General features: G+C 57.8%; 1 protein-coding gene across 1 annotated transcript; it reads right to left on the bottom strand.

The window, feature by feature from the left end:
• Positions 1 to 336: 336 nt before the first annotated feature.
• WDR90 (WD repeat domain 90) lies at positions 337 to 17,157 on the bottom strand. Its single transcript, XM_090277363.1, has 42 exons — positions 17,119 to 17,157; positions 16,763 to 16,854; positions 16,439 to 16,615; positions 16,240 to 16,348; positions 15,816 to 15,986; positions 15,444 to 15,558; positions 15,297 to 15,364; positions 14,918 to 15,024; positions 14,645 to 14,845; positions 14,112 to 14,180; positions 13,384 to 13,494; positions 13,175 to 13,320; positions 13,046 to 13,103; positions 12,491 to 12,609; positions 12,175 to 12,318; positions 11,962 to 12,092; positions 11,779 to 11,895; positions 11,213 to 11,448; positions 10,844 to 10,983; positions 10,498 to 10,628; positions 9,892 to 10,022; positions 9,341 to 9,502; positions 9,058 to 9,186; positions 8,733 to 8,863; positions 8,613 to 8,653; positions 8,289 to 8,420; positions 7,984 to 8,169; positions 7,585 to 7,682; positions 6,871 to 6,973; positions 6,456 to 6,577; positions 6,149 to 6,308; positions 5,854 to 6,044; positions 5,598 to 5,766; positions 5,344 to 5,455; positions 4,988 to 5,159; positions 2,364 to 2,486; positions 2,032 to 2,206; positions 1,795 to 1,925; positions 1,540 to 1,683; positions 1,345 to 1,464; positions 1,173 to 1,257; positions 337 to 764 (listed from the first exon to the last, which is right to left on the bottom strand). Exons 1-42 carry the CDS (start codon positions 17,126 to 17,128, stop codon positions 607 to 609), a joined length of 5,427 nt encoding a protein of 1,808 aa, XP_090133489.1. The 5' UTR covers positions 17,129 to 17,157; the 3' UTR covers positions 337 to 606.
• Between the last annotated feature and the right edge of the window lie 1,062 nt (positions 17,158 to 18,219).

Below are 18,219 nucleotides of genomic sequence, written 5' to 3' on the forward strand. Positions count from 1 at the left end.
TTCCGGCCCCGCCCGCATGCCGCACTAACGAGTCCGAAGAGCCAGAGCGGCCGGACTGCGTGGCGGCGCCACCGCGTGGATATGCTGGGCACTGCTGGCGCCTGCCGGACAGAGCGACTGAGCCATGGCCTTGGGTACCACACTGCTCCAGCAACTTCCCGCTGGGCCAGGAGTGGCCCATGGACAGGATAATCCTTGCAAATGGACAGGCCAAGGCCTCAATTCTTGGCAGGGAACAGGAGGTATAGGGTTTGGGCAGAGGCTGAGTTCAGACCAGGAGGGAGAGCCAGGTCCAGGGCAGAAGGAGCCTGAAGTGAGTAGCAGACAATGCCCCAATGCAATGCCAACGCCCATGTTTATTTCAACTGTACAAGTAAAAACACAGAAGAGCACTGAGATGCCAACAAGCACTTTACACATGTTCAGTGTCTTGATGATTTATACAGAATCCTGTGCCTATCCAGTGTGAAGGAGCTGAGCCTACCCAGCCCTCCTGGTCTAGTACGAGGTTCTCCACTAATCCAGCTTCTTAGCAGAACCTCTGCTTAGGCCAGGTATCCAGAATGACCAGTTCAGCACACCTGACCCCAACGTCCCCATTGCGGCTCAGCAGTCTGTGACTTCCCACACCAAGATCTCATTGTGGGCCACTGTGAAGAGCAGGCTGGCAGACGGGGCAAACCTACAGAGCTGTATCCAGTCATCATGGCCTGTAAAGTCCTGAGCAGCTCCCGACACACAGTCCACCAGCCTCAGCACACGCTCTGCGGGCAAAAGGTATGGGGTGGGCCCTGTGCCCATGCCTGCAGCTCTAAGGCCCAGGTTTCCCCAGCCAAGCCTGGCTCTGTCTCCAGCTGGACACTGGTGCAACGTAAGAGGATCTGTTGAATGGCCTATGTCTTCCACACCAACAGCCACCTATTGCTGGGGCTGGGGCAGCAGAGCCAAGGAAGAGCCTATCATTGTCAGGATGTCTAACAATATGCATCTTCTAAAGCCCCAAGCTGCGCTGTTGAGTCCCTCCGTTCAGTGTTGGGTGCTGTACTGAGTACCCCACTTCAGAGATGAGGAACCAGGATGCAGATATGAGGGGGATGTCTCCATGTGGGGGCACAGGTAGCTCTACTCAGTCCCGCTCAAGATAGGCTGAGTCGACGCCCACCAGCACTCACCGGCAAAGCCAATGGCCATGAGGCAGGCCCTGGAGGACAGGCTCAGGGACACAGCAAAGAAAGGCAGTGTGATCTTCTCCACTACCTATGGGCAGTGAGTGTAAGGAACTAGGCAGGGGTTCCCATGGCCCAGGATACTCCCCTCCCAGGGTCACAGGGGGCGTGCACTTGCCTGCTTCTGGCGGAGGCTGTAGAAGACCACTTCTGGATGTGGGCCAAGGCCTGCACACACCAGCAGTGCCCTGTCCCAGGGGCAGAAAGCAGCAAGGGAGGGTGGAGAGCAGTCTGGAGCCTGAGGAAAGACACAGCATGCTGTGGTAGAGTGGACAGGCACCATTCCCACCTGAGGTGCCAACAGGACCCTTACCTTCATGAGGATGGGTGCTGGGAAGCTCAGCCAGTCCACAAGCTCACAGTGGTCCCGCAGCCAGTCAGAGGCCCAGATGCTGACCCGCTGGTCCCCACTGGCGGCCAACCACAAGTCTGTGCCCTCCACCCCGAAGTCTCCATACTGGGGGAGGGGGGTAAGGGCAGGTGGGTATCTCCTGTCCCACTTTGTCCAAGCCCCTTCCTGGCCAACACCCCCCAGATGGGTCCCTGCTAGCTCACAATGCCACTTTACCTCCTTTCTCGTGCTCTGGATGGTAGAGATGGGAGCACCCCAGTGGTCTCTCTGTACACGGAAGGTCACCCCCGTGTGCAGGTGGCTCACAGCCACAAGTCCATCCTTGTCTCCAGAGAGGATGGTCTGACCTGGGCCAGGTAGGGGACACTCTGTTACCCTGAGCCCCCAGCCCAAAGTTGTGACCTGGACCAGGCAGGAGCCATGTCATCACCCTGTGAGACCCTAGCCCCTCACCATCAGCAGAGAAGGCAATGGCTGTCAGTGCAGTCAGGTGCGGATGCATCTTGAGCTCCATTGAGATTCGAGAGATGCTGAAGACACGCAGTGTGCCATCGCTGTAACCTGCCGCCAAGTGCTGCTGTTCTGGGCGCCTGCAGGATAGGGGGCTCCAAGCCAAGCAGAGGCAGCTCTGGGGACCCCCGATGAGGAAACATCAGCATTTTCCTGGGGAGCAAGATGGGAACCCACCCCAAAGCCAAGGACAGACACTGAAGCTCCCAGAGCCCTTCAATGGGCCGGCAGGGCCCCACTCCAGCATACCCCCCAGCCCCCAGTGCCCTGAGTACCTGGTTCAGCACCTGGAACTGGATCACCAGCTCCATGCTGGCCATGGACCACACCCTCACACTCCCATCGTCTCCACATGTGGCACAGTGGGACTCACTGGGGCTGAAGACGACTTCATTCACCTGCAGGAAGCCAGCCAGCCCTACCTGAGGCCATGTGGCCCTTGGGCAGAGGACACACTGGGATCAGGTCATTCCTATGACAGCATGTGTCTCCTTTGCAAGCCTGCCTGGCTATAGCCACCTCCACGTGGAGTAAGGAAACTGTCCTGTCCTTCCCACGCAAGACCTGGGTGGAATTCCAATCACAAGCATCCCATCGGCCATTGAACCTGACTCTCCTCTTACTGGGACACCACAGAATTGTTCTGAAAGAATCTAAAACATGGTGATGGGACATGTCCCTAAAGAGAAGCACAAAAACACACTCCAGGCCATTCCAGCATTCCAGGGGCCTCACCATTGGTGGTGGTGGTGTGGCTTTTCCTGAGATTGTCATGTGTGCACTGAGGAAGAAAATAAGCATGTGATTACTGAGAATCAGAATGTTTGGTGTGGGAGGAAAGGAAATACAGAAAACATACACCAATGAAATGGCTACTCCTGCATTTAAATTTCAAAGGTGTGAACTCATGGTATATTTTATCTTTAAAAATAATAATTTAGCTGTCTGGCTGAGAAGCAATAAGCCCCTCTGGGAAGAAACAGCCAAGTCTGGTCCTGGAGGGAGCTGCAGAGGGAGAGCCTGGACACCTTCTCATTCCACATGCGAGGGAAATCACCAGTGACCATCAGCTCAAGTTCAGACTCAGGACCCAAATGCTCCCACCCTCATGGATGGATCAACACAATATGTTCTGTCTATACCATGGAATGGTATCTGGCAATAAAAAGTGGTGAAGCACTGACACATGCTACAATGCAGAGGAACCTTGAGAACACGATGCTCAGTGAGAAGCCAGACAGAAAGAATCTCATAGTATCTGATTCTGTTTATGTGGAAAGTACAGAACAGGCAAATCCATAGTTAGCAGCTGCCAAAGAATGGGAGGCGAGTGCTTAAGAGGTATGGGGTTTCCTTTTGGGGTGATGAAAATGTTCTTAAATTGACTGTGGTGCCCTGGCCAGTGTAGCTCAATTGGTTGGAGCATCATCCCGTTACCTGAAAGGTTGAGGGTTTGATTCCCAGTCAAGGCTCATACCTAGGTTAGGGGTTCAGTCCCCAGTTGGGGCACGTAAGGGAGACAACCAATGTTTCTCTTACATCAGTATTTCCATTTCTCCTTCTCTCTCTCTCTGAAATCAATAAATGTACCCTTGGGTAAGGATTTTTTTTTTTTTTAATCTCTCTTTAAAAAATAAATAATAAAATTGACTGTGGTGAGTTGAATATATTGAAAACCACTGACTTTATTTTTTTAAAACATTTTCTAAAGATTTTATTTATTTTTAGAAAGAGGGGAAGGGAGGGAGAAGGAGAAGGAGAGAAACATCGGTGTGCAATATTGATTGCTTGCCTCTCACTCACCTCCTACTGGGGATCTGATCCGCAACCCAGGCATGTGCCCTGACCAGACCAAACCTTCAAACTTTTGGGTTTGCAAACCAGCACTCAATCCATTGAACCACACCAGCCAAGGCTGAAAACCATTGACTTTAAATGGCTGAAACATAAGATATATAAATTATACCTCAATATAAAACTGTTACCCTAAAAAACAGAAAGAGGTATATAATCCTTACTCCTTTCAAACTATCATCTCAAAACAAATATTTTTTTTAAAAAATAAGGACTTGGTAGCCAACCCAAAGGACCCATCAGTGGTCGAAGCCAGGGATCTGTGAGCAGTGACCAGGGGGAGGGCCCAGCGTACACATACGCCCACCAGCTCTTAAAGACTTGAAAAGCAAAGCCATTGGCCATTTGTTGGCAGAACCAACCCAATTCTCAGGAACCTGGTCCACAAGGGAGAGAACCAGCTACCCTGCTGCTCTTGTTCCAGCTCTGCCTCAGGAAACCCAACGCTCACGAAGCCAGTTCTCTCTTCTATCGCCACCTGCATCTCCACTAACGTGACAGATTGCTCTGGACAAGAGCAGCACTGAAAGGCAAGTAGCCTCCATTTGATTCCCGGTGGGAGACACCGCTCACCCAAGGAGCTGTGGGACTGACTGGCCTGATCACATTCTGGCCTAACCTCCAGATCCTCGGACCCCAGGGAACATGGCAGTAGAAAGGTAGGTCCAGCTCTGGTCTGTGGGAGGCTCAGGGATGGATGACCTTGTTTCTTCACCAAGTAAATTACAAAGGAAAAACAGCAACAGAAAAGAGGAAGGACCAAGAAAAGGCCAGGCCTATGGTGCTGACCACAAGTGGACACTGTGGACTATGTCAACACAAGATGAGTATGCAGTTCTAAAGTGTATGAACTGCTTGTCCTGAGAACCTGAGATGTTTATGCGTGAACCAATTCAACAGCTGGCCTTGAATCAGGATGACAAGTGGGGGCAGAGGATACAACATATGGTGGGGGAGTGAATGGGGGGCTCAGCCCCTACCTCTGTCCAGGGTGGAAACCCCCGTGGACATCTTTGACAAAGAGCCGGTTGCTCAGTGGCCTCACCTTGCCTCTGTGGCCACTGATGAGGCGGGTACTGGTGCCCTCAGCCCAGCTGATGTACCAGAGCGTGCTTGCCGTGGTGCCCACCACACCCATGTCCATGCTGTCGTGGAAGACGGCGCTCACGATGGCCCCGTCCAGGGTCAGCTCGCGCTCCATGAACACGGAGCTAGACCTAGTGGGGAGCAGTGGGTCCCGAGAATGGCGGCAATGAGAGCCCAGGAAGCCTGGTGCTTCTGGGGTGCATCTACGTTCTTGAGCCTTGGCCTCAGGAAGCATGTCCCAGCAGTGGGCAAGCCCAGCTGGTGACAAGAGTGTTGGCTTACAACTCTGGGCAGCAGCTTGACACAAAGGCTCACCTGGCTCCCGCACCCTTGCGCCTTAGCTCTGGCACAGCTCCCACGGCCCACAGGCGCAGTCGCCTGGTGTTGCTGCCACTGACCAGCCGTGATCCTGAGCAGAGCAGTACTCCTAGGAGGCAGGAGGTGGCATGAGCTGTGTTCCCAGATGCCCAGGACTCCAGACAGGGTCCTACTGCCCCAGCACTGAGGCTCTCAGGGAGAGGCCAAGCCCCTAGTTGAGGGGGGGCCACAGGGGCTCCTCAGACACCCACCGATCTCACCGTCGTCTGCCTCCCAGGCCAGGAAGCAACAGCGGGCCCTCATGTCCCAGACGCACACCTGGCCGGCATTGGAGCCACAGTACAGCAGGGGTGCAGCTCCATAGCACAGTGACGTCAGCTCACTTGCCTCCACAGCCTCAGGGATGAGCTCCTGGTGCACCTAGAGGGACACAAGGGCAGTGTCGGTCAGTGATCTCCCGCACCCAGCCAGATCCCATACTCCAAAACCTCCTCTGCCCCCTGGCACCTGGAAGCTGACGTCGGCCCCATGCTGCTGCAGGAGCCACAAGGTGAGGGTGCCCTGGCCCACACAGGAGAGCTCACCAGCATCCCAGGGGTTGAAGGCCATGCCGTGCACCGGCTCTGGGAGGTGGGTGGACCAAATGAGCTTGTAGGTGGCCATACTCCACAGAGCCAGGGTTCGGTCACCGTAGTCCCCTGGGGAGATGCATGGTGGTCATACCAGCTGTGCAGGGGTCCCAGGACAGGCAGCAGAGTCCAAAGGCCACTGCCCTCTGCCTCCACCCCCTCTCCCAGCTGACCTAGTGTGACAAGGAGCCTATCATCCAGTGAGAAAGCCAGGGCTTGCACAGTGGTACAGTGGTGAGAAAGGAGCTGCTGGCAGGAACCCCCAGGCACGTCCCAGATGCGGATCTGGCAGCAGGAGGTGGCATCACCACGTCCCGAGGCAGAGGCCAGGACCTGGCAGATGGGTGAGAGGAGTGTCAGTGGGATGGGGGCAGTCCAGGGGCCCATTCTGGCTCTGGATGGATGAGAAACCAGAACAGTGTTCCCTGTGCTGCTCTGGAGGCCCCCAGGATGCCACACTGTCACATGCAGGACAAGCACCTGGGCATCATGGCTGAGAGCCAGTGTAGAGATCTCCTCAGAGTGGCCGAGCCAGTGCTGCTGGGCACCGGAGTGCAGGTCCTCCACTACCACCAGGCAGCCGTACGTGTAGGCAAAGAAGCCTGTAGGTAGGGAAGGTGCCCCACAGTGGGTCAGCTGTGGCGCTGTCACCCTCCCTGCCAGTTTCAATAGCTACGGGGGTCACACTGATTCCTTCCAGGAAAATGCTCAAAGAAGGTACAGGGAACATGGTTAGAGTAATAGCAGATGTGACAGGGAAATGCCACCTTAACCTATACCACCCTCCATGCCGGTGCTCACTTGTTCTCCTGGGGTCTGGCCTGGGGATGAAGCCAGAGCTGGGCTCTGCCCTGCATATTCTGGGCTCGGAGCCAGGGTGGGCTGTGGCCCCTACCTGTGTCCGGCCTCCAGATCACGTTGGCCCGCCCATTCCCATTGTAGCCCACGACAGCCTTCAGGTGCAGCCACTCGCCCCCGGCAGGGGGGAAGGAGACTTTCTGTGAGGAAGTGATCCCAGGACACTGGTGTATGGCCTACCTCCCAACCACCCCACCCTTGCCTCAGGCTGTGTCCCATTAGGCTGGAGCCTGGGATGGAGCTTCAGGAGGTACATGCTCCCGGGATGGGGCAAGTGGCAGGAGCCTCAGGAGATGCATTCTGCTGGAATGGGACAAATGGCAAGCACATGGGCCTCAAAGCCTGCACACAGGAGGCCATCTGGGGATGGGAGCTGGGGGTGCAGATAGGAAGGCAGGACTGAGAGATGTGGAAGTCCCTAGAGTCCACGGAGGCCAGGCAGGGAGGTCAGCAAGACCCAGGGGCCATCAGGTACATAGTGGGCTTAGCAGGACACTGCCCAGCTCCAGTCCGAGTGCCAGCATGACAGTGAAAACACAGTGTGCAGGGTGGGTGGGAACCTGTGAGGTGACTATCATCAAAGCATGGACTGCTGTCAGCTTTGGGAGCAGCCTCAGGGAGACTCTCGGGGACCTGTGTACTAGGGAGGGAATAAAGCCCCCAGAAACCACAGGGCTGTGCCACCATCACCCCTGAGCCTCTGGGGTGTCCACCTGTGGCCCAGTCTGTGAGAATCCCACCCCTGGCCAACCTTGGCCATCAGGGAGGCCTTGTAGCGTGCTGTAAAGTGCATGTAGGAGTCCGGGCAGGTAGCGGGCTGGGTCCTGGCTCCCCTTGTGCCCCAGGCACCTGGCAGAGGAGAAAGAGGCCACAGGAAGTCAAAACACCTACAACCATTCAGAGATCCTTCCCTGACACAGTCACCTGGCCCTGACTGGACAAGAAAAGTTCCTGACCGAGGAGACACTCAGGGACAGAGGGTACAGCTGAACCATATCCCACCACCCTACCTAGCAGGGGCCTCAGGCTCATCCACTTGTTCTTTAAGTGACCAGGCCTCATCTCCTGGGGTGAACCCCAATCGGGGGCCCATGGGCACCTGTATCTGGGCCAGGCCCGGTCATGAGTGTCCCTGCCCTACCCTACTTACGGGGCTGGCCATGGGGGTAGGGCAGCATGCTGAGGCCCCAAGGGTACTCTGCAGCCCCCCAGGTTCTGCCTCCAGCCCCATAGGCCGCCTTCTGCACCAGCACGGTTGGGCTTGAGGCCTGGCAGAGCTCCTTGGGGCTGTAGCTCTCCTTCAAGGGTCCTTCTTCATCTGACATAGAGAAAGTGCCTGGGGAGTTGGGGGGGCAGTGAGAAGAGAGCACCCCTGCCCCTCCCCTCAGGCCTGGAGCAGTACCCAAGCACATGGGATGGGACCCTACCCAGGTGCTCTGAGACCCCTGCCCTTACCATCATCGCCCTCTGAAGGCCCAGCGCAGATGCTTAGATGGGGTGGGGTTGCCTGGGATGGCAAGGGCACCTGCTGCCGAGGGAGCCCATTGGTCTTGGACGCTGCATCCTCCAGCTGTCTTGCATTTGAGCCTAAGGATGGAAGAGGCTGGGCTGTTCTCAGAGCCTGAGGAAGGCAAAGCACAGAGAGGGAGGTGTGCCTAGCCCTCCCTACCCCATGCACTGGGATCTCCAGGACAGGAAGTGGTACCATGCCACTCCCAGTGGCTACAGTGCCAGCACCAGATGTCACCATAGACCTTCCATGGTGGTGGGACCACTCACCAGCCTCATAGGTTGGGGGGGCCCTGGGTATGCCTCCAACACTGCAGAAGTAACAAGAGGGGTTGTCCGGTGGGGAACGTGCAGCAGGAAGCCTGGCAGACACATGTCAAGGGCACTTGCCTTCCTGGGGGTGACCTCTCAGGGAAGGCCAGGATGTCCCAAAGGAAGATGGCATCACCCACGCTGAGGAGATGCTGCTGGTCAGGGGTGAAGGCCACAGCCTGCACGGGTTCTGAGTGGCCAATGTACACCTGGGGGCAGTGCATATCACATACAAAGACCCCTGAGGCCTGGTTGGAGACCCCACTATCCTCCCATACCCAGGCCTGGCCAGGCTGGTGACCAGGCAAGAGGTCCTCATGTGGTGTCAGGCTCCAGAGGTCACCTTCCACCCTCCCTCTCACCCGCCTGCCTGCACACCCCCACGCCCATCTGCTGCACATACCTGGCAGCTGGGGTTGGACTGCATTAAGTAATCCCACACCTTGATGGCTCGGTTGGCAGCTGTCAGCAGGAAGCGGGCATCTCTACTGACAGCTAAGGAGGGGCAGACCCCAGGGTGGACACCACCCAGCTGCAAGAGAGCACGCTCATGGGGGAAAAGGTCGAAGCATGTGAGTCCCTTGAACCAGGAAGTCTCCCTTCTGAAAATGCCCAGCACCTCCCTCCTTGAGGCACTGGTGACACCAAGATGGAAGCCAAGCCACCAGTCACGACCCTGGACTCACCTTTCGGACCATGCGGCCTGATACAGTATCTAGCACCACAATCCTGTTGTACGATGTAGACACCAGCAGGTGGCTAGGGGGTGCAGGACCGAAGCAAACAGCCACAGCCGAGTCCAGGTGGCTGCTTTCCAGGTCCAGGGAGCTGATATCAACCCGCAGCAGCTGGGTGAGAGCAGCAAATAACCACCAGCCATGACCTCCGGGCAGAGCTCACACCCCCAGAGCCAGGGCACAGGAGGCAGCCAGCCTAGGGCAACCCCCACACTGTTCCCTGGCCAGCCCACACTGGGCATACATGTTCCCTGTGTCTGTGAGTGAGGGCAGCAGGGCCTGGGTCCTCTCTGAAGTGAGCACGGGCCTCCCACCTGCCCCCTTGATGCCCCTGCACTCCATGCAGGGCCAAGGAGAGGCTCTGCCTCCCGCTGCCCCCCATTCTTGGCAGAACCCAGGGAAGCCATGGAGCAGCTAACTGAGATATCCATGGGGTCTGCCAGCCAGGCTGGTGTATCCCCTGCCCACACTGGACACACAGAAGGTTCTGGCTGACTCACATCTTCCAGTGAGGCTGCATCCATGATGGTCACTGTGTATTTAAAGGGACCCACAAAGGCCAGCAGGCGGCTATCCTCACTGACTGCCAGGGTGTTGGGACATGAGCGGGCATCCCGGCACACCACGTTAGCTGCCAGTGTCACAGGAGCAGATGGTCAGCTGGGTGGGGCAGGGGTCCCCAGAGCAGACACAAAACCTGCCCATAACTGCAGGAAGCAGCCCAGAGGCCTGGGCATCAAAGAGCCAAGACACTCAGGCCCCAGGGACCGCCAGTAGCTGGGCTTCTCCTGGGCCAGGAGTGACCCCCAAGTGACCGCCTGACTGGCCATGGGAGGGGCAGATGCAGTTGGGTGGGCAGACCCTCTGCCAGCCTGGTGCTCAGGCTATTCATCTCCTTCTTGGGTGGAGCAGGCACAGACCCACACTGACCTTCAGTACTGAGGGCCTGGTGTGTCCTAAAACCATACTTGCTGTGGGGATCTAGGTAGTGAGGCCACAGAAGGCAGTTTACTGCTGTCAGTGGACACTAGGCAAGCCCCACCCCTACAGAAACCTGATGATGGGAAGATTGGGAACTGTAGTGGGGCTGGGCACAGGGGCCTGACCTGCAACACGAAGAACGCGACAGCAGGTGGCAGCACAGTGGTATTGAGCCAGGGCGCCCTGAGAGCAGGCACTGAACAGGAGGCTGCCGTCAGGGCTGGTGACCAGGCCAGTGATAATTCCTCGGTGACACCTGCCCACACAGGGATGCCCGCTGCCTTGGCCCTGAGCTGTACCATCCCGGACCTCCCACAGTGGGGCCTGGCTGAGTCCCCAAGGGGCACCACAGCACAGAAGCTTCCTATAGACACCCGTCCTCTACTCCCCCCTGCCACCCACATGCCCCAGGGGACCCCAAAAGATTCCACCATAGGCATCCATGGGGTCAGGGGCCAACTGGGCACCCACCTGTGCTCCACCAGGACCATGGCAGCCTCCAGGCTAAAGGAGCGGACGGCCCCACTGCTGAAGCCACAGAAGAAGACCGGCTGCGTGGGATGGAAGGCGACTGCACACGGGGCCTCCTCAGGAGATGAGAAGTCATAGAGCTGGAAGGTGGGGCCATGTGAGGGCAGGCACAGTGGTGGCTGCTTGCTGGCCAGGAAAACCTGAGAGCTAGTCTCTCTTCAGGTGATCTAAACCTGAAGGTCCCCAACACAGGCCACGAGACAAAGCATGACAAAGGTCCTCCCCAGCCCCCCACCTGCCTGGGCCCTAACCCCTGGCCCTCAGCGTGGCCTATGGTCCTCCTGTCCTTCCCTCCTAGCCATACTCTACCTGTTGCAGGGTCGCCAGATCCCAGACTCGGACAGTGTGGTCCTGGGACACAGTGGCCAGCTGCCCGTGGTTGTACTCAGTGGCAAGGGCCAGCACCAGGGCGGTGTGGGAGCGCATCAGCACACTATACTCCCGGGATGGTATGTCCAGGAAGCCCAGGTGGCCCAAGGAGGTGGTGGATAGCACACGCAGGCCATCAGGGCTGAGGCAGACTGAACTGACAGGGCCCTCATGCTCTGCAGACAAGGTGGGTGGGTGACCTCACAGGCCCGAAGCGGGATGGGCCAGGAACCAGGGCCAGCTGGCCACATCTCCAGGCTCCACCTCCCGCTCCCTCCGTTCCCCTCTCCACAAACCCATTTCCTTGCTGCCCAGAGCCCCATCTTCCTGTGGACAGGGACATGCAGCTCCTGCATGGCCACCCACTCCTGGGTTCAGCAATGGCAGAGACCCAGGGTCAGGATGCAGCCCCTCAGACCCCTGTGACTGCCATCCAGGCCAGGGACGGCACAGAGATGTGGCCCTCCTGTGGTGACCACGATGGTGAGGTGCTGTCTTGTCCCTACCTGCCTCCAGGTGCACAGAGGAGAAGTCCAGGGGCCAGAGGCGCAGGTAGCCATCCTCCGAGCCCACGGCGCACTCAGCTTGGGAGACACTGAGGCTGCTGATGGCGATGCCAGGGCCTGAGGGACAGGCAGAGTCAGCACAAGCATCAGGAATTCTCCTCCCGCACAGCGGAGGCCGCTTACCCAAGCTGAAGGTCTGCTTTTGTGGGAGGGGGCTGTTGGGGGTCTGTGTGGGCAGGAGACGGCGAGCGTGTCGCACAACCATGCACTGGTGGTCAATCTCCAGAATGTGGCCACTACGGCTGCAAACATACCTGCCCAGGAAGGTGACAGGTGAGGGCCAAAGGGGCAGACAGAGCAGAACCTGACTAGTTAGGGGAGGAGGGCAGTACTCACAGCGTGCGGCCACCCTGGGCCTGCCCAAAGGCCAGGTCAGTGAATTCCAGTGCACAGTGCTCCCCCAGGTCCACAGGGCAGGAGCGGAGGGCCCCACCTCGCAGCCACCACAGCCGCACACTGCCTTGCCCGCATGACGCCATCCTGCAAAGGGGTATAAGGGTGAGTGTCATCCAATCCCTGTAAGGAGGTGGGCTGCTCTGGACAGGGGCCCTGAGCAAGGAGGGAGTCAGGCTCCATGGTCTGGCCCCCATCCAGGCCCTTGTGCTGTCAGGCCTTCACCGCAGCACTGCAGGTGACCAGGAGGCCTAGTTACCTGGTTTCATTAAAAAAGGCTATCTCAAAAGCCTGGATGTCAACGTCGGTGTTGACCTTCGCGAGAATGACAGCTTCACCACCTCGTCCCACCTGGTCAGTGCCCCACGCCACCACCATCTGTAACAAGCCCCTGCTGAGCCCCTGCTGCACCTGCCTGCCCTGCTGGGCCTCCACTAGGCTTTTCTCTCCTATGGAAGCCAGCATGAGCACTCAGCTGATGAGGATGTGGGGAGGGTGGCCCCCTCTCCCCAAAGGGACCTACACTTGCCCAACTTGGCTGCTGCAGACACGTGAAGCTGACCTGTTCACAGAAACAAACAGAAACACCAACCCACAAGTAGAAAGGAGGTCCAGCGGTGAAATACCACTTCAGACAAAAAACCTGGCTGTCCTATGACTCCAGAACATGCCTCCAAAGAGTTATTTAAATACTGACTCCATCCACAGACCCCCTGCAGTGTGTTGGGGGAAGGGGGCCTCCTGGTGGGGCTAGGGGAAAGCTACTCCCTAAGTGGTGGGGACTCTACCCCGCCCCCTCAGCCCAGCCTATTACCGTCTTCCCGTGGTGGGCCTTGCCAATGCAGCACAGCAGTGCCCCACTGTCAGAGAAGCTGTGGGTGTGGAGGAGACAGTCAGTGTCACCAGGGCTGGCCCGCACCCACCTCAGAGGTCCCTCACCCACCTGAGGGAACAGATAGTGTGGACAGGGCTCCTGAACAGAGACAGGCAGCTCCTGGTCTGGAAGTCCCAGAGGCGCAGCATGCTGGGAGGTTGTGCCTGGGCTGAGGCCAGCAGAGAACTGCTCCCATCCAACGCCAGGGCGCAGACCTGAGAAGACGGCAGGTTAAATGGCCTGCAGGTGCAAGCCACCCTGGGCCAGGCGGTGCCCACCTTGTCTGTGTGGCCGAGGAAGAAGCACTGCTCCCGGGTATCAATACGCAGGACCACAATGACTGCGTGGCAGGGGTACACGACCGCAGTCCCATCCTTGGTCCACAGGGCCTGTGCACAAGGGCCAGAGGCTAAAGTCATAGGCTGGCTGGCCTTGTCTTCCCACCCTGGCACATCCTTCCCCATGTAATATACACAGGAACCAATGGGATACACACACCAAAAAAAACCAGAGAAAACTTGCAGACACATGAATATACATATATGTGCACTCACACACACGCAGTTTCCTTTGAGCCTTGTCTGCAATAAAAGAAACTTTGGGGTTTAAGCAATGACAAACTGGAGAGCCCACAAAGACTTGGAGCCTGCATCTAGGAGAGCCTGATCATTCCAGGGCTCCTCCCACATTGTCTCCCACCTCACGTCACAGGGACCCACAAGCCATGCCCACACTGACCCCACACAGCTGCATCAAAGCTTTAATGGGTGAGAGCTCGAGGGTCTCTGGAAGCTCAAACACTTAGACCAACACTGACCCAGCCAGTACTTGTGAGAGCAAAGGGAGGCTCATGAGTGAAGGTCACTGAGGAAGCCCTGAGTCATGGTGCAGGTGTGAGCAGGACTGGGTATCCACGCAGCAACCTGAGGGGATACAAGGCCTTCCCACTATCTCCCCCACTGTATGTGGTGCTTGTCCAACCCAACAAGAGCATGGGATACCTCACCCATTTGGTGCTGTGGCCCCCAAGGCCAATGACTCTCTTGAGCCTCAGGACAGGATCCGGGAGAAAGCTCTGAAACAGGCAAACTCACAGTGAGACCCCAGAAGCAAGACCCCGTCCAGCCACGGCTACCCCACTAGGCTGGTTCCTGCCTCCCAAGACCTCCTAAGAAGCTCCTTAGTCGTAGGTGGCTTCTGCTGGCTACTCTGTGGCAGGAGGCCAGGATTCTGGCCACATTGCCAGATCTTCCAGGGACCCCAGGTGCTGCCCTTGAAGTACCCCCAGATGCCCTGGGGTTGGGAGTTGGGGGCCAGACACCATCCCATCCTTATTCTTTGTTGAAAGGGATTTTTGCCCAAAGCTGCCTCTTGCCTGCTCTTTCTGCCAGGGGCTGAATGAGAAGGGACCCTCAGAGGCCCATCTGCCCCACACAGTTTGTGGTGGGCACAGGCCCCATAGCCCCCTACCCATACCTCATCAAGGCCCCACCCACCTCTATGGCTTGGTCAACCCCTGCCTTCAAGACATGAACTCACCTCGTGCGTGGCCACAGCCTCTGGGGCTATGGGTGCCACAGCCAACTTACAAACAGACCCCTGAAGGCCACTGCCAGCAGCATGCTTGTCAGTGGCCTTCGTACAGGCCAAGGGCTCTTGGCTATTGCCACTGGGGCCACCCACAACTGAGACTTCTGAGCACTCACAGGACAGGCTGTCCTCTGGAAGAAGCCCCAAGGACTGTGGGGAGACAGTGTCTGTCAGACCCTGGGGCTACCTCCCCTATCCCCATCTGAGAACACAGGCACTCACAGCTGTGGGGCCAAGCATCTGAACCACAGGGGATGTGCTGGCCTGTCTGGATTTGCGGAAGGCCACCAGGTAAGGGGGAAGAAGCTGTGGCACATGCTTCGGGAAAACTGCAAAAAAGCAAGGGGCCATAGAATCCAACTGAGCAGAGTTCAGAGGCCTGAGGATGTGACAAAAGGCAGCAGGCAGAGCAGCACTGCACCCAGGCCCCAGCACCCCTCCTAGCTGGAGAACTTGAGGCTCCTAGGCACCCTACACACAGCTTCAGGGTGATCTTAAGGCTAGCCTTGGCCCCTGCAGGCACTGCACCTCTGGTTCACCACCCCAGACCCAGTGCCAGAGCCCCCTCTCCCGCTGAACTCTGAACGCCCCACTAGCCCACCTGCCTCAGGAGGGGAACAGCTCCTCTGAACTGGCTTGGCGGGTGCTGCTGAGCTGCTGCTTGGAAACCTCGGGTGGAGGGAGAGTCAGTGTAGGGGCCACCCTGCCCTCCCCTACCAGCCTCCCTAGAACAGGCAGAGCTCCTTACCGGATGTGGATGTAGTGGTCATGCCAGCTCTCCCCCTTTGGCACTGGGAATGACATTTCTCGAGGAATGGGGATAACCTGCAGCTTTGCCCTGCGGGCCTCAGCAACAGTGACAGCTACAAAGAGCAGAGTTGCTACAGGTCCAGGGAAGCCCGCCCAGCTGAGACTCAACACCAGGCACCTGCAGGATATCACCCAACCTCCTGCCCAGCCACCACCTCCCGGGCTGGGGAGCTAGGCGCTCAAAGACAGTATGGCACGGGCATCTTCATCAAGTGCCAAGGCCCCTCCTGGGCAGAGAACCTGGGGGGAGGGATGGGGTTGGAGCAGCCCACCTGTAAGCTTAGTGCAGGGTGTGGGGTGCAGCCCTCACCTGGGTCGAAGCATAGGTCACTGGTGTAGAGGCTTCGGACCAGCAAGTTGGCACACAGCCGAACACTCTTGAGATGGCTGTAGCGCCGGTTTAGATAGACGAGGAGGGTGTCATGCAGGTCCAGCTGCAGGCAGGTCCAGCGGGCACCTGGGGGAGCCCCACCTGCCAGGTCTGCAGGAAGAAAGCCAAGGTCAGCAGTGCCTATGCTCTCACCAGGCGGCCCACAATGCCTTCTGTCCTTGGCCTGCCCCCATTCCCATGGCCAAAACCATGTGGCCCCACCCAGGCTGCCCCTACTCTAGGCCACAAGGAGCCTGTCTGAGCCTGACCTACCCGCTACTGGGCCTACCCTGTCTCCCTGTCTGCCTTCAGGCTGACTCTCCTGGACCATCCCTATCCCATTCATGCCCCATCTCTGTATCACCTTTCCTGGATGTCCCAGCCTCACAGACGAAGGGGAATTGAAGCCATGTGGCTGTAGACTTGAACTCCTTGAAGAGGTTAGAAAGGGACACACGAATGACCTGGCTGTCCTGTGGTGACAATAGGTGGCCGTAAGGAGACAAGATGGCGTACCAGGAGTGTAGAGCCCCTATCCCAGACTCTGCTCCCAAACTCAGCACCTCGGTGGACAAGTCCAGATGGATGATGAAATGCTTCGTGGACAGGGGTCGGAAAAGCAAGTAGAGGTATCGGCCAGTCAGCCCCAAGGACTGGGTGCTGGTTTTGGGGAGCTGGATGAAATTGCTGGCAGAGACGGAGCCCCGAATACGATACACAGTGCACTTTAGGGTCTTGTCCTGGAAACAGATGAGTCAGTGTCCCCTACAGAATCAGGGAGCATCAGGAGAGGTGCCACCCGCATGACCCTCGGGTGGTGGGGCTGTGTCCACGGCACAAAAGGGGGCCCCCACCCATCCTGCTGCCTGGTCCCCTGGCCCACTTACCATCACGGTGGCCACATCGCCCTCCTTAGTGGACCGCTTCCACTCGTCCAACTTTAAGTGTCTGAAGACATTGAGGAATGGGTGCTGCCACACTAGGGGGACAGGGAAGAGTGGGGAGCTGTTCCAAGTGCCAGGCCCAGGGAGGGACCGGGGACCGGTTCTTCGCGCAATCCAAGCGTGAGTACGAGGTTCCGTCCCGTGCTCAGCACCAACCCACCCCAGGGCCTGCAACTCAGGCGCGGATGGAGCCAGGCCGCAAGCTCAGTGCGCGCCAGCCGCAGGACCCTGCCTGCCCCCCTACAGCTTAACCCCTGGTCTCCGGACTGCCACCCCAGGTCCGACGGCCGCAAACGTACCTCGCGCCATGACGCCGTCACTCGCACTTCCCGCCAAGCCGCCGCCCGCACTACGCAGGGCACGCAACCCGCGCCTAGCAACGGCCGCCTGGCAACGGCGTCACTTCCGCCTTACGGAGAGCGGCGCCGCGTGACCACCGGAAGGCAGCCTCCATCTCAGCGGTGCCAGGTTCTTCCTCTGCAGTCCCTTGGGGCTCCCCAAGATATTCCATGGCCTGCTCTGGCCACCCCTTCGCCGTCGCACCCTGGAGCAGGAAGTTTGGTTCCAAAGTTTCTGCGGCCACTCCCAAGTCAGGGCCCTACTGAGCAGTTCTATCACAACCAGTTATGGATAGGATTCAGGGAGGTTCCTAACTCATTCTGGGGCCCACCTCTATCTGAAATGAAACGCACCCGCAGGGCCCGTTTGTTACAGAGCCCCTGGGCTGCTCCAATTAAAAACAAACCCACGGGCTCTTTAGTGAAGGGTCCGATTGCCCGCCGGCAAAATTACAACTCTGAACGTTATATTTGAGTGCAAAGAAAAATTGTTTATTTAACAGTTACACATATCCTCGCCTCCCCTCTACCAAACCTAACCCGTTTTAGGGGGGGTCAGAAACAACGTTTCCCTACTTCCTAGGCACAGTTCAGCTTTACCAGCAGCTGCCAATCACTCAATCTGATTGGGGAGGTCCTTTCTGTGCTGTGGTGCCCTCCAGCTCTCGGTGCAGGACCACCTGGATTCTCAGCCTCCTTGCGAACTGTCTTCTTTCTGTAAACCGCGTGGATCTCCTCTTCTTCTCCAGAGCACCTCTGCGAACACTCACCAGCGAGGGAGACAGCCCCCGAGCGTGCCCCCCCCCAAGGTGTTCGCAGCTGCCTATATATCCCTGACTGCGTCCTCTGACGCAGTGGGTGTTGCCAATAGTTCTGACCATTGGCAGAACCCCACGTAGGCTCTGTGCGCTTTCCATACAGTCCCCTGGTTCAAGACTCCTCCCATCCACCTGAGGCTTTGGATGCATTAAAGCAATTTACATAATGAGAGGCACCGGCCATCAGCCTCAGGCATGTGGAGGCATTCTGAAAGCTGCTTCCTTCTCCCCATCCCCCAGCCAC

The sequence above is a fragment of the Furipterus horrens genome, unplaced genomic scaffold (genome assembly GCF_987537825.1).
Source record: "Furipterus horrens unplaced genomic scaffold, mFurHor1.1.pri manual_scaffold_5, whole genome shotgun sequence".
Classification (NCBI taxonomy): domain Eukaryota; kingdom Metazoa; phylum Chordata; class Mammalia; order Chiroptera; family Furipteridae; genus Furipterus; species Furipterus horrens.